This window comes from Podarcis tiliguerta, assembly GCF_965153285.1.
Source record: "Podarcis tiliguerta genome assembly, chromosome: 1".
Taxonomy (NCBI): Eukaryota; Metazoa; Chordata; class Lepidosauria; order Squamata; family Lacertidae; genus Podarcis; species Podarcis tiliguerta.
This window is the reverse complement of record NC_139534.1, coordinates 129,807,727-129,821,903: the sequence shown is the minus strand read 5'-3', so window position 1 is coordinate 129,821,903 and position 14,177 is coordinate 129,807,727. Positions and strand designations below refer to the sequence as shown.

Genomic DNA, 14,177 nt, shown 5'->3' with positions numbered 1-14,177 from the left:
GTGAGAGATTTTACTTTCCTGGGCTCCATGATCACTGCAGATGGTGACAGCAGCCACAAAATTAAAAGACGCCTGCTTCTTGGGAGAAAAGTGATGAGAAACCTAGACAGCATCTTAAAAAGCAGAGACATCACCTTGCCAACAAAGGTCCGTATAGTTAAAGCTATGGTTTTCCCAGTAGTGATGTATGGAAGTGAGAGCTGGACCATAAAGAAGGCTGATTGCCGAAGAATTGATGCTTTTGAATTCTGGTGCTGGAGGAGACTCTTGAGAGTCCCATGGACTGCAAGAAGATCAAACCTAGCCATTCTTAAGGAAATCAGCCCTGAGTGCTCATTGGAAGGACAGATCCTGAAGCTGAGGCTCCAAGACTTTGGCCACCTCATGAGAAGAGAAGACTCCCTGGAAAAGACCCTGATGTTGGGAAAGATCACAAGGAGAAGGGGACGACAGAGGATGAGATGGTGAGACAGTGTTCTCGAAGCTACTAGCATGAGTTTGACCAAACTGTGGGAGGCAGTGGAAGACAGGAGTGCCTGGCGTGCTCTGGTCCAGGGGGTCGCGAAGAGTCAGACACAACTAAATGACTAAAAAACAAGAAGCTCTGTTGAACTGAGGAAAACTTACTTCTGAGTAGGCATGTCCATTGACGAAAGGAGGGGGGCACTCCAAGGAATAAACCCCTTATTCATAAAAACGTGGAATTAACACAATGCCTTATTTATATCTTAGATCCTCTGTGCTAGCAAGGGACCTGAAACTGTCTCGTAAAATCATGTGCATTTCACAACAGCAACTGATTCTGCAACTGAATTATGAGAAATCATAGAAAAATATGAAATGATAATGAAATGTATCTTTTTAATTTTAATGGAATTTTAATGTGATGCTGTGACTACCTTTTTAAAAAAAAAATTCACTGGCACTTAATGAGAAAAACTGAAATTGTTTCATTGTGGGTTTTAATTATGTGCTGTTATCTTCGTTTTTGGTTGTTTTATACTTGTAAACCGCTTTGAGTTAAGAGCCGGCAGGGGCGGGGTCTTCAAGGCCATTGTCCAATAAGAAGCGTCCTTCCAAGAAGCCCTATCAAGGCGGGAGCTTTGTTTATTACCCGCCGGCTGATAGGCCGCCGGCAAAGGGGCGGTAGAAAAAAGGGCCAATCCGCGTTCTCGGCTGCGGCGCGAGCTCTCTCTTTCGAAACCGTTGGCGGCCGGCGGCGGTTTGTTTGTTTTTTCAGCAGAGAGGATGGCGCGAGTCCGCGCAGCTGAGGTGAGGAGAGGCCGTATCCTAGCAACGCAGGAGAGCGGGAGGGGAACTGCCAATCCTGCGCCGTTTTCTGTATTTTGGGCGGGAAAAAGGGGCTTTGCCCCCACCTCGTTCTCCTGTGACGGACTGTGCGCGGGGCGAATGGGATCCCTTTCTTCTCAGCCTCTCCCCGCCTCCCCTTACCAATCTCGGTTTTCCACGCTGTTCGCTTTAAGGGTGCCTCTGAGCACGTGCAGAGTGAATTTACCTCAGCGTTACCCGGCACATTGGAAATTAAGGGGGATAGGGAGGGAAAGGAGACAGAAGGCAAAAATTGTTCAGTGTTAATGCGCCCCTCACAGGCTTGTGGGACCTATATTTATATGCAATAAATAAATAAATAATGTGTGTGTGTGTGTGTGTGTGTGTGTGTATAATATTATTATAAATAAATTATATATATATATATATATATATATATATATATATATATTACACACACACACACACACACACATATATATATATATAAATTATTTATTTTTTACATTTGTCGGTCGCTTTATATTGTCCAAGGCAACCCAAAGTGATTTGCGAGTAAACAGATAAAACAAAAACCCATGTAAGGAACCTAAAAACCAAGCTGGGGGTGCATTAAAAGCACCCTACCCAATTTATAAGATTGTAACTCCCAAGACCCACAAATTATTGGTGCTTCTAGGAAAGCAGAAACTAAGGGGGGTGCCCAAGGCATGACCTCCAGGAGGATGGTGGCCAAAAAAACAAAACAAAAACCCTTTGGTAAAGGGATTTATTTCTGCTTTAACCATTTCTGCGGGAACTGCTATTACTGTATTATTAATTGTTATTATTGCAGCATTTTCTATTGTGCTCTTGGGTAGAATTCTCCAGGGAGGTTTACATGTAAAAGAGCAAACCCACAAAAAACAATTAAAGCATTTAATATTAAAGTCAGGGTTGGGGTAGTTATATGAAATGCATGATACAGTATACAGGTGTTCAGTTTTATATATCATTAACACAATCCACTCCATGCCTTCAATACAGATTTATGGCTCATGCAGGAGGAATAATCAGGGGAAATACTCAATCCCTAATAATAATAATAATAATAAAGCATACAAAGGTGGAAAGTGGGAGACCCTAGAGCTTTATTACTTTCAAGGTGAGGGGAAGTGATCTAGCGAAGGGTGGCAAGATAGCTTATTCCATGGTCTTAACCCCATCATCCATTAATTAGCCTTAAGCGTGAAGCTCAACATCAAAAAAACGAAGATCATGGCCACTGGCCCCATCACCTCCTGGCAAATAGAAGGGGAAGAAATGGAGGCGGTGAGAGATTTTACTTTCTTCAGCTCCATGATCACTGCAGATGGCGACAGCAGCCACAAAATTAAGAGACGCCTGCTTCTTGGGGGAAAAACAATGACAAACCGAGACAGCTTCTTAAAAAGCAGAGACACCACCTTGCCGACAAAGGTCTTTATAGTTAAAGCTTTGGTTTTCCCATTAGTGATGTATGGAAGTGAGAGCTGGACCATAAAGAAGGCTGATCGCCGAAGAATTGATGCTTTTGAATTATGGTGCTGGAGGAGACTCTTGAGAGTCCCATGGACTGCAAGAAGATCAAACCTCTCCATTCTTAAGGAAATCAGCCCTGAGTGCTCACTGGAAGGACAGATCCTGAAGCTGAGGCTCCAATACTTTGGCCACCTCATGAGAAGAGAAGACTCCTTGGAAAAGACCCTGATGTTGGGAAAGATGGAGGGCACGAGGAGAAGGGAACGGCAGAGGACGAGATGGTGGGATAGTGTCTTCGAAGCTACAAACATGAGTCTGACCAAACTGTGGGGGAGGCAGTGGAAGACAGGAGTGCCTGGCGTGCTCTGGTCCATGGGGTCACGAAGAGCCGGACACGACTCAATGACTAAACAACAACAACAAATGTTGGTTACATGAGGCTGGATATATCCCAGCCCTTCGTGGTCTCGTCTCTCCGCCCTTATATCCCCTTGCAGCGCCACCAATTACATTTGGAGGGTGGCCACTTACGCAATGCCAAATAAAAATAGGACGAGGGCACGCGTAACATTTGCACATGGCCATTTAAATGTACAGTTGCAACATCTGAAAGTCGACAGTATAATTAAATGGAGAAACTGTAACCTTTTATCCTAGTGGGGGCAAACTGGGTGAGTGACCCAAGGAACCTGTTTGTTCTGCTGTCCAGGTGTCTGCAACTTCAAGGCACATGGTGATTTCCTTCTTAGGGTTCTTTATCTTTACCAGGCATGGCCAAACTTGGCCCTCCAGCTGTTTTGGGACTACAAGTCCCATCATCCCTGACCACTGGTCCTATTAGCTAGGGATGATGGGAGTTGTAGTCCCAAAACAGCTGGAGGGCCAAGTTTGGCCATGCCTGCTTTAAACCAAACAGTGCTTCATATATTATTATTAATTAAATTTCTTAATTGCTTTAGCCCAGGGCAACCCAAAGTAACTTACAACCAAGCAGGCAATAAACCCCACATAGATACATTAAAACCGATACAGAGGACAGTTCTCTGTAAAGTAGACCCCATGGCCACCCTAAATCTTTGCTCCATCACCCTCTGACGCCTGGAACTGCCTCACCCACCACCCTGTGACGACACTGTGTCCTTATTTTCAGCTTAAATGCTAGAGGACATGTCACTAGACTAAATGTCACAATAAAGGTAGATATGTAAAAAAAAAAACCCACAATTCTGCTCAAGGCATTTAGCTGGACAGGTTGCAATCCTAATTTTAGTGGATGGCAGCCAGTTATCTGTAGCCTTTCATGATACATTTCCTGGCCAACCAGAATGAACAATAGTCATGAAGCAGCTATACAGGTATCGACAATTTATTAGACGTGTGGGATGGAGAAGTTGATTTGTACCCCGAGGTGTCGTGTGTGCGGTAAGTGGGCTGATGCTGTAAAATCTTGCAATGCAGGCAAACGAGTTTGACTCATCGGACGAAGAACCCTCGGAGGAAGAACAGGTACCCTTTCCAGTATCCTGGTAGGTCCAAATTTCCTCAGGGGACCCCTTCCAGAATTCCTTTGGAGCAGCTTAGTATTCTGGCCACTAGCCACATTTCACAGCTTGCTTAATTTTCTTCATATGGGGTGTTAGGGGAGGGGAAGTTGTGCTCATTCTGGGGCAGTTTGTCCACCTTGGGTCCCCTGCACTCGGCACTCGCCTGTGGCTCCTGGCAGTATGCAACAGCGGCCACACACCAGGAACAGCTTCGACTGGCCAGCTAAACCAGGTGATGGTAGCCTATGAGTCTCAAACCCACACTGAGTTAGGGACTTCCCCTGCATGCGAAGACAGGCTCTGGTGGATTGAGCGGACGAGACCAGGAGTGGGTTTCGGCACATGCTGCAGAGGGAAGTGAGGGGCAGATGGGGTTCATTAATCTGTGAAAGTAGGCCATATAAGATAAGGAAAACACTCATCCTAAACCTCTTCCGATATCTTCGGAAGAAGAAAAGGCTAAGGAGTAAACCCTACACAAACCCAGAGTGGAGTCTCCAGGAAAGCTTGTACGCCTCCTTCCAGCAACTCCTGCAGCCAAGCTGGTGCCAAACATTTTGCTCTGTTTTCCTTTGGACCACATAAATGAGTCTGGGATGTGCGTCTTGTCGTCTGGGCAGCTCAGGACCTCCATACACACTACCCAGGCCCAGGACACTTCGGTGCTGCTAATGAATTCACCCTGAGCCACACACCATTGTCTCTTGAGACAGACAGATGCCAACAAGAAGTTTGTACTATTTGAAACTTCTGAGCTGTCTTCAAGGGCAGTTCCACAACAACACATTGCAGTAATACAATCAGAACATTGTATGAGCGTAGATGGACTGCGACTTGACTATTTTTGTCCAAAAGTAGCCACAGGTGGTGAACTGGCTATAGCTGATAAAAGGCATTCTGTGCTACAGAGGTCACTTCTGCTGTGTGCTGAATCTAGAAGAAACACCTACACTCTGAACCTGCCTTGTCAAGGGGCAGGGATAACCTACCTTGTGATGGGTATAATATGGCCACTTTTCAGCACATTCTGCCAAACAAGTTGCTAAGTCATAGCACAGGTGTCAGCAAACTTTTTCAGCAGGGGGCCAGTCCACTGTCCCTCAGACCTTGTTGGGGGCCGGACTATATTGGGGGGGAGGGTGAACGATTTTCGCCCGCCCGCAAAGAGGCCTGAAGATGCTTCGCTTTACTTGTCCCAGTTGTCGCCCCAATAGCTGCAGTTGGGCTTCTCCAGCTAGGCAGGCGCTGTGGCAGGGTAGGAGGCTACGTTGGTGGAGGAGCCACAGACAGAGGTAGGGGAACTGGGGCATCGCTGGGGCTTTTACCCACCACCTGCTGCTGCTGCTTCCCAAGAGGCACTGCGGAGAAGATAGAGCCGCCCGTCAATCCACGGCCACCACAACAATCTGCCTGAACGCCATGGGAGGAATAATAATAATAATAATAATACAGTGGTGCCCCACAAGGCGAATGCCTCGCAAGACGGAAAACCCACTAGACGAAAGGGTTTTCCGTTTTTCAATGCGCTTCGCAGGACGAATTTCTCTATGGGCTTGCTTCGCAAGACGAAAATGTCTTGCGATTCTTGAGGTTTTTATTCGCTCCCCACCCCCTTTTTCTAAGGCGCTAAGATGCTAATAGCCTTTTAGCAGCTAATCCGCTAATCCCTTAAACCTTTAATAGCCGCTAATAGCGCTAATCCGCTAATAGGGTTGCTTCGCAAGACGAAAAAACCGCTAGACGAAGAGACTGCGAGGCACCACTGTAATAATAAATTTTATTTATACCCCTGCCAAAGCCGGGCTCAGGGCGGCTAACAGCAGTAAATTTACAGTAATAACATAATAGGGGGAAAAAAACCAATTTAAAATACAGGTTAAAATGCAATTTAAAATGCAGCCTCATTTTAAAAGTAGCCCATAAGGGGAGGGAAACATAAGGGTCAGACTGAGTCCAAACCAAAGGCCAGGCAGAACAGCTCTGTCTTGCAGGCCCTGCGGAAAGATGTCAAGTCCCACAGGGCCCTGGTCTCTTGTGACAGAGCGTTCCACCACGTCGGGGCCAGTGCTGAAAAGGCCCTGGCCCTAGTTGAGACCAATCTAACCTTGAGGCTCGGGACCTCCAAAATGTTGTTATTTGTGGACCTTAAGATCCTCTGCGGGGCATACCAGGAGAGGCGGTCCCATAGGTACGTGAAGGAGGGAGGCAGGTAGGCAGATGGCGACAAAGAAAGCACATGAGGAAGCGGCGTGGAAAAGGGGCTTGGAGAAGGAAAGAAGGAAGGGCGGACTGGGGGAGCAGGAGGAAAATGCAGCCGGCAGCCGGTGTCATCCGGCCCCTTCACAGCGCCACCCTGCTGAGGCGGGCGAGCCAACTCCCACCATCGACAGCGCCTGGCATGGGACAAGATTGTTCCGTCCCTGAGGAGAAAAGCGCCACTGTGTGAGGGAGAGGGAAGGAGGAAGAATGCACGCACTGGTGAGCCATATGCTGGCGATCCATGTGCCAATTCCCGGACCGTCCACAGGCTGGATAAAGAAGGCCATTGGGCCTTAGGATATTTCCGTTCCACCTTAAAAGAGAGCAGGCTTTGTGAGTCACACAGTCTGCGTATTTCCTGTTTCACAGGATGTTTCTGTTGTGTCTTTGTTTTCGTCTCTCTCGCTGCCGGAACACTGAAGCAGGCAGTCATGTTTTTCTTTGTTCTGATCAACGCAGAAATAAACTTGTAAATAATGCTCTCCTGAGTGCATCTTTCGCTGTGCATTATCTGCTGATAGAGCGTGCATGGCTCTGGAATGTGGCAAGCTATTTCTGGAGCTCGTGTCGCTAATTGCTGATACTGCGTGTCTACGGGAGATCGATGGACGTCCGGAGACAACGTGGAGTCGTGATGGACTTTGTCTCCCTGGCAGTATCCCAACGATCTGGTCCGCGAGCCTTAGTTTGCCGACCCATGTCATAGCAGCTTTACCACTTTGCATTGAATGCAGGTACCCTGTGTTTATAACCATCCAAAGCATGCCTTACATTTCTCCTTTTGGCTGCAGAGATTATTTGTAACAGAAAAGAAAATCAAGAAAACTGCAGTAGTACACCATCAATGGGTTTAGTGGAAATCCGTTATACCCTTGGATCGTAAGGGGAGCTTCCCCTCTTTTAAGCTATTCAGTAGCATAGGCAGTACCCCAGATGTTACCCACAGTTCACCTGGGTGGCTGGTTCTCTCGCTTCCAAAATTATTTCATACTAATTGATCAGCCACAACCTTGTAATTTCCAGATTGTGTTAAACATACCTTCTTATATACCCTTATTTTTTGCAACTTGAATGTCCCTCCACAGGTCAGGATCATAAATCCTTTCACCTGAAGAATCTCTGAGGGCCTTTCCAGACTAGTCTTTTTATATGGTGGGTGTGTTCTGCAACATGTTCTTTGCACAATAATAATGCATGGCGTGGTTGTATTACTCTGCTTTAGCTTGTTCTGTGGTGCTTCCTCAATTTGTTGTTGGCATTCATCTGTCTCAGGAGACAATGGAGGAGTGCACCTTTGAGGGTGAAGTCAAATGGTTGGGGAGTTACAGCGCCTGCTGTGGCTGTAGAGACCGATACTGGAGAGACATGTTTTGTTGCAGCTGGGGCAGATGAAGGCAGCCGGTTCACTGCTGCAGATGCACCATGGTGTTTTTTCTTCTCGCAGCATTCCTCCCCGCGGTCATTCCTCCTCTTGTCAACCTGGCTTCCCCGATCCTTCCACATTATTGCACAACAATACTGGGACAAAGATCAGCTAAAACTTCTGGGATATAAAATGTGACAGGTTTTCAGCAGGATGTTGTGTGATAGGCTGGAAATGAAGTCGTGTGACTGTCCCCAGAACTGTTGCGGGCTCAAACAGTGCTGAAAATGGGGTCACATGTAACCACCCCGATAGCATCATGAGCACAAACTATGCATGTGCAATGAAAAGGACATCTAGAGAAGTTGTGAGCTAGATTTGAAACTCTTTTCCTGCTGACGATGTAGCAGACCTGTAGTTGTAAAGAGAGCTTGCTGACTGCAAATGTGCAAATTTAAATGCCATTGTAAAGGTTTTTAACTTTCTATCTTTCTGTAGGTTAGCCCTTTCACCAACCTATTCCCAATTTCTGGGAATTTGCTCACTACCAGGTATGCAATAACAGCTTAAAAACTGATTTAAAAGCTCATTCATTTGATGGGGGGGCGGGAATCTTAACTTACCCCACGCCACATTAATCTGCCTATGTCACTACATGTGAGGTAAAATGAAACACAACTGTTGGTGGTAAATAGACATAGATGCCTTGCATTTAACAAATTATATTTCTAGCAGTACTTGATATGTTCTTTCATGCATCCACACTGCATCATTTTAGGTTGCCGATTCAAAAGTATTAGAAGAAGCCTTCAGAAAGATATAGGTAATTATATATCAGTGCCCTGGGGATCTTTCAGACTTCCTTCAACGCCTGGTTGCTCCATGTTTACCTTTTCTTATGCCTTGCAACTGGCATAGGATTCTGGGATAAGCACTTTTGGTGTTCTTAATTTTCCTTTCCCCCTTCTTTGTGTAACATCTTTCCTGGTAAAAGGTTCCAGAAGAGACATTTCCTCTTCCCTTTCACTTGAGAGAATAGCTCTTAAGATGGCTTTTGCCACCTGCAGTTTGTATAATGTTATTGCTTTAAGAATGATTTAAGATTTTTATTTTAAATGAATTGTTTTTACATTTTAATTTTAAAAAATTACAATTAAAAAAATGATTGAAGCATTTTAAGAATTTAGTGTCTAATTGGGGGACACCTTTTTACTGATCATTTTTTTAAAAATTAGTTAATCAAAAAAATTATTAAATGTTGCTGCTCTCCTTGGAACATTTATTTTCCTTGTATCCTGAGCCGAGCACTAATTCCACCCTGCCATAGTATCAAATTCCAGGGCAGTGCTGCAATTTCAGTTGCTAAAATTAGGCGAGCTTTATTAGGCGAGCAGCCGTGGTTTGCCTAATAATCAGGTCATGGAACGCACAAATTCCTTGTTGCAAAGTCAGTTTGAATTTTTTTCTGAATTAGGATTCACGAGGCTTTTATGGTTTCGTGTAGCATTTTAACAAGGCGAACAGCTTCGTTCCTTTGCAGATGAACTGAAGAGCTACGGCGTGCAGGATGTCTTTGTCCTCTGTACCAGAGGAGAGCTTTCAAAGTACCGTGTCCCACACCTCCTAGAGGCATATCAGAGCCAAGGGATTGCCGTGCACCATCACCCTATACCTGATGGAGACACTCCAGACATAGCCAAATGCTGCCTGATTCTAAAGGAACTGAGGAGCTGCCTCGAAGGCGACCGGAAAACCTTAATACAGTGAGTTCCAGTGCGCCAGGTCTTTTGTCCTCTCTCCACAAGTAAAGATGGTCACAACCTGTATACACCCACCAAAGTTTCCTGCTAACACCACAGTTCAGAAATTTGCCTTCTAGCTTCTGCCACCCCCTTGAATGCTGCCACCGTTCCCATGTAGGCGGGACAAAATAAAATGCAGATGTGCCCCATCCTAGAGAATCTTCCTAAATCAAGAAAATCCTAAAACTGAATGCTTTAGGGCATGGGTAGGCAAACTGAGGCCCGGGGGCCGGATCCGGCCCAATCGCCTTCTAAATCCGGCCCGTGGATGGTCCGGGAATCAGCGTGTTTTTACATGAGTAGAATGTGTCCTTTTATTTCAAATGCATCTCTGCGTTAGTTGTGGGGCATAGGGATTCGTTCATTCCCCCCCCCCAAAAAAATAGTCTGGCCCCCCCACACAATCTGAGGTACAGTGGACTGGCCCCCTGCTGAAAAAGTTTGCTGACCCCTGCTTTAGGGAAAAGTGCAAGAAGAATTCTCAGGGACGATTCACACCCTGCCCAGCACCTCTTTAATCTTCTACCCTCGGGCAGGAGATATAGAAGTATAATCAGTCGTACCGACAGGCTAAAAAACAGTTTCTATCCGTGGACTGTTAGGCTGCTGAACAGAAAATAATATAGTGCAACTGACTTTCAGGGTTGGTGTGTTGTGCGACAAGCACACAGAGTGCAATGAGACTGAGTGGGGGGGGGGGAGGCTCAGTTACCGTAATTTCATTGTACACAGGTTGTACATTGACAATAAAGGTATTATTATTATTATTATTATTATTATTATTATTATTATTATTATTAGCAGTCAGCTTGCGAAGTCAGGATGAGAACGAAGATGTGTGCCATTCCCAAGATTTGATTTTAGACTCTTAGTAATTATATTTTATCCTGCCTTTGCTCTAAGAAGCTTCTTCTTCTTCTTTGGTGAAATCCAGCATCGCCTGAGCTCTGCGAGTGCGGTTTTCTCCCGATTGAAGTCCAGAGTGTAAGAAGCTTAAAGGCAGCATTCAAAAGATTTCCAGCACTCTCCCATGCGGCACCCAGATTCGCTTAGCTTAAAAAAATGGTGCCACAGAGAAGCTTCTGTCCTATGCAACAATAAGGGTTCGTTATAAGAAAACCGGAAAGCCCTTATACACAGTCATCGTAGGCTAGGACTGGGTTTTTGAAGGGGAGCTCAAGAAACAGAGCTACACAGAGCCCTGAACAAACCTATGTTAGGGCAGCTTTCCCCAACCTGACACTGATGAAAGTCAAATGCCCAAACATCTGAACTGTACCAGGTTTGGGGTGGCTGTGTTAAGGATATTGCCTCTCAATATCAGATTGGAAACCTTTTTCTGGAACAAGACAGAGCTGGTTCGTTGTGACTCTTGATACTATCACAATGTACAGTGGTACCTCGGGTTAAATACTTAATTCGTTCCGGAGGTCCGTTCTTAACCTGAAACTGTTCTTAACCTGAAGCACCACTTTAGCTAATGGGGCCTACTGCTGCCGCCCCATGATTTCTGTTCTCATCCTGAAGCAAAGTTCTTAACCTGAAACACTATTTCTGGGTTAGCGGAGTCTGTAACCTGAAGTGTATGTAACCTGAAGCGTATGTAACCCATGGTACCACTGTACGTGTTCTGTTTTTTTTTAAAAAATGCCCAGTCCTTTTTTCCCCACTTTCAGCTGTTATGGAGGGCTTGGAAGATCCTGTCTCAGTAAGTAAATACTTTTTCTAAAAGCATTAATTAGTTTAATATTGGCATTTTCCTGCATAAATCCATCTGATCGTGAAACTATGTCCTCTAGTATGTTACACAATTTTCTCCACCAGTAGTCTCAAACTCATCTTTGCAGATGTAAAAGGCGGAAGCTCTTTCACAGCTGAGTTGGAGGAATACTCCTTGCCTTCTACTCCCTAGGTATAACAACAACAACAACTCTGGAAGAAGAGCATCACTGGCAGAGCGCAATTTTTCCCCCGCAAGTTGCGAGAACTATTAATCTTTTATTTTTATTACTGAGGTGCCCATGAAAAGCCAAGATGGGCAATAAAAAGAGGGAAGTGGAACTTCCTTGCAAGACCTGTGTCACGGTGAAGAGTATGAGATTGGAGCTAGAAGTCCTTGCTTTAAAGCTCAAAGATTGTTGTGGCACCTGAAATACTCACAGATGTATTATAGCAGAAGCTTCCATGACCAATTATTCTCAGCTCGCAGGTTATATACCCATTGGTGACAAAGGTCATGAAATGCAGAAGGCATAATATGATATTTCTGTGCTGCCCTGTAGCTCAGCTGTGACTTCCCTGGGGTTCCTTAAGCAAGCCACTCTCTTAGCTTCAGCCTCAACAAGTGTAATGAATGCTTCACATGAAAATGTGCTCTGAGGATGTACAGCAGGAATGGAGAACTTGCAGCTCTCCAGATGTTGGGACTACAACTCCATTCCTAACAATTGGCCACATCTGGAGAGCCAGATGTTGCTCATCCTTCACATGCAGCATAATCCCTGGCATATATAATCGGGAGTAATCTCCCCTGAGTTCAGTTGGCCTTGCTCCCAGGTAAATGCATATAGGATTTGCAATCTAAAACATGTGAAGTTACGGGGAACCAGGCAGAAGGCACCTGCCCTGTGGAATGCCCTCCCATCAGATGAAAAGGAGATAAACAACTACACGACTATTAGAAGACATCTGAAGGCAGCCCTGTATAAGGAAGTTTAAAATGTTTTATGTCTCACTGTGTTTTTATATTTTGGATGCTGCCCAGAGTGGCTGGGGCAACCCAGGCAGATGCGCAGGGTACAAATTATAATATCCTCCTCCTCATCATCGTTACTACTATTATTATTATTATTATTCACTCAGGCTCTCAAGCAGGTTCTGCCTCCTCACTAAATACAACCGGTTTCCTTAAGCAGAAAATCTCTTGGGTTTTTTCTTTTCCTTTTTTTACAGTAGCAGCTTGTCTCCTACTTCAGATATCTGACACAATAGGCCCACAGCAGGCCATAGACAGCCTGCGAGACTTGAGAGGTTCAGGAGCTATACAAACCATAAAGGTATGAGGGAAGGCCATGATGGGCCGGCTTGGTAGTGGGAGGACAAGTTAAAGGGAAACAGCTGACTAAAGGCAGTGTCTTGTTTGGCACTGAAAATCTTTCCTGGCTTTCTTAGAGTTAAAGCAGGATATCAGTGCTGCTAATGGGACGCGGGTGGCACTGTGGGTAAAACCTCAGCGCCTAGGACTTGCCGATCGCATGGTCGGCGGTTCGAATCCCCGCGGCGGGGTGCGCTCCCGTTGCTCGGTCCCAGCGCCTGCCAACCTAGCAGTTCGAAAGCACCCCCGGGTGCAAGTAGATAAATAGGGACCGCTTTATAGCGGGAAGGTAAATGGCGTTCCGTGTGCTACTCTGGTGCCGGTTCGCCGGAGCAGCTTCGTCACGCTGGCCATGTGACCCGGAAGTGTCTGTGGACAGCGCTGGCTCCCGGCCTCTAGAGTGAGATGAGCGCACAACCCTAGAGTCTGTCAAGACTGGCCCGTACGGGCAGGGGTACCTTTACCTTTTATCAGTGCTGCTGGCGACAGTATCCATAATTCACCATTTCTGCTCTTGACCACAAGGCCATACCTTGCAGCTTCCCAGATGGAACAACCCCCTCCTTTCCTATCCTCCCCCATGTGCTGTTCTGTGGGATGTTCACTGGACCCCTTGAAGCCAATTTCAGGGGAAGAGGGCGAGAAATTCCTGTTGCACAAGTGGAAGTCCTTGCACCAGGCTTCTGCTGATGGTGCTGGTTTAGTGAATCCTACCCATCATCTCCCATTGTCCTCTTATTCAGGGAGTTTGCCATTTAATGGACTGCAAAAAATCAAGGACATGTGAGCAGATTTTAGCATCTGTGATTAGAGAACAGGTGCTGCAGCTTATCCACCCTGCTTTCCCTTGCAGCAATACAACTACCTGCATGATTTTCAAGAGACTCTGGCCGTCCATCTAGCAACAGAAGGTGCAACAGCAAGATCAGTATCACGATAAAACAGCGGCAGTGGAACCGAGCTGCTTCTTACATGACCATGCTGCAATTGCCTTTGCTTGGTGCATGCAGGTGAAAATGCACCCGTCTCCAATGTCTCACTGGAACTTAATTAGTCAAGTTATCCTGGCACTATCTCCCTGGCAAGCTGCCTGGTGCAAAAGACAACAAATGTAAGCTGTGAGGGTTCTCTGTAAGCACTATAATTTTTTCACAGCATAAATTCACGTTTTAAAGGGTACATTTGTCGATGGATTCCTGAAACGTAACATTCTCAATATGTGGTTGAATTCACAATAAATATGATTAGTTTCAAACCTTCTGTTCATATTTTTAACTCTCCATCCCACATCTTTTCTGTGCTTTGGTGGGACATGTTTGTTCTCT

The 14,177-nt window shown here is 45.7% G+C and overlaps 1 protein-coding gene across 8 annotated transcripts; it reads left to right on the top strand.

The window, feature by feature from the left end:
• Nucleotides 1-1,146: 1,146 nt before the first annotated feature.
• Nucleotides 1,147-14,107, top strand: CDKN3 (cyclin dependent kinase inhibitor 3). Of its 8 annotated transcripts, none has more exons than XM_083440137.1 (8): nt 1,147-1,272; nt 4,249-4,316; nt 8,455-8,507; nt 8,735-8,779; nt 9,497-9,719; nt 11,435-11,466; nt 12,714-12,814; nt 13,706-14,107. In XM_083440137.1, exons 1-8 carry the CDS (start codon nt 1,249-1,251, stop codon nt 13,790-13,792), a joined length of 633 nt encoding a protein of 210 aa, XP_083296263.1. In that variant the 5' UTR covers nt 1,147-1,248; the 3' UTR covers nt 13,793-14,107. The 8 variants fall into 8 exon arrangements, with proteins under 8 accessions (XP_083296263.1, XP_083296262.1, XP_083296259.1 ...); XM_083440136.1 differs by having other exon boundaries at nt 1,151-1,272; nt 12,711-12,814; XM_083440133.1 differs by lacking the exon at nt 1,147-1,272 and adding an exon at nt 1,303-1,485.
• Nucleotides 14,108-14,177: the final 70 nt, after the last annotated feature.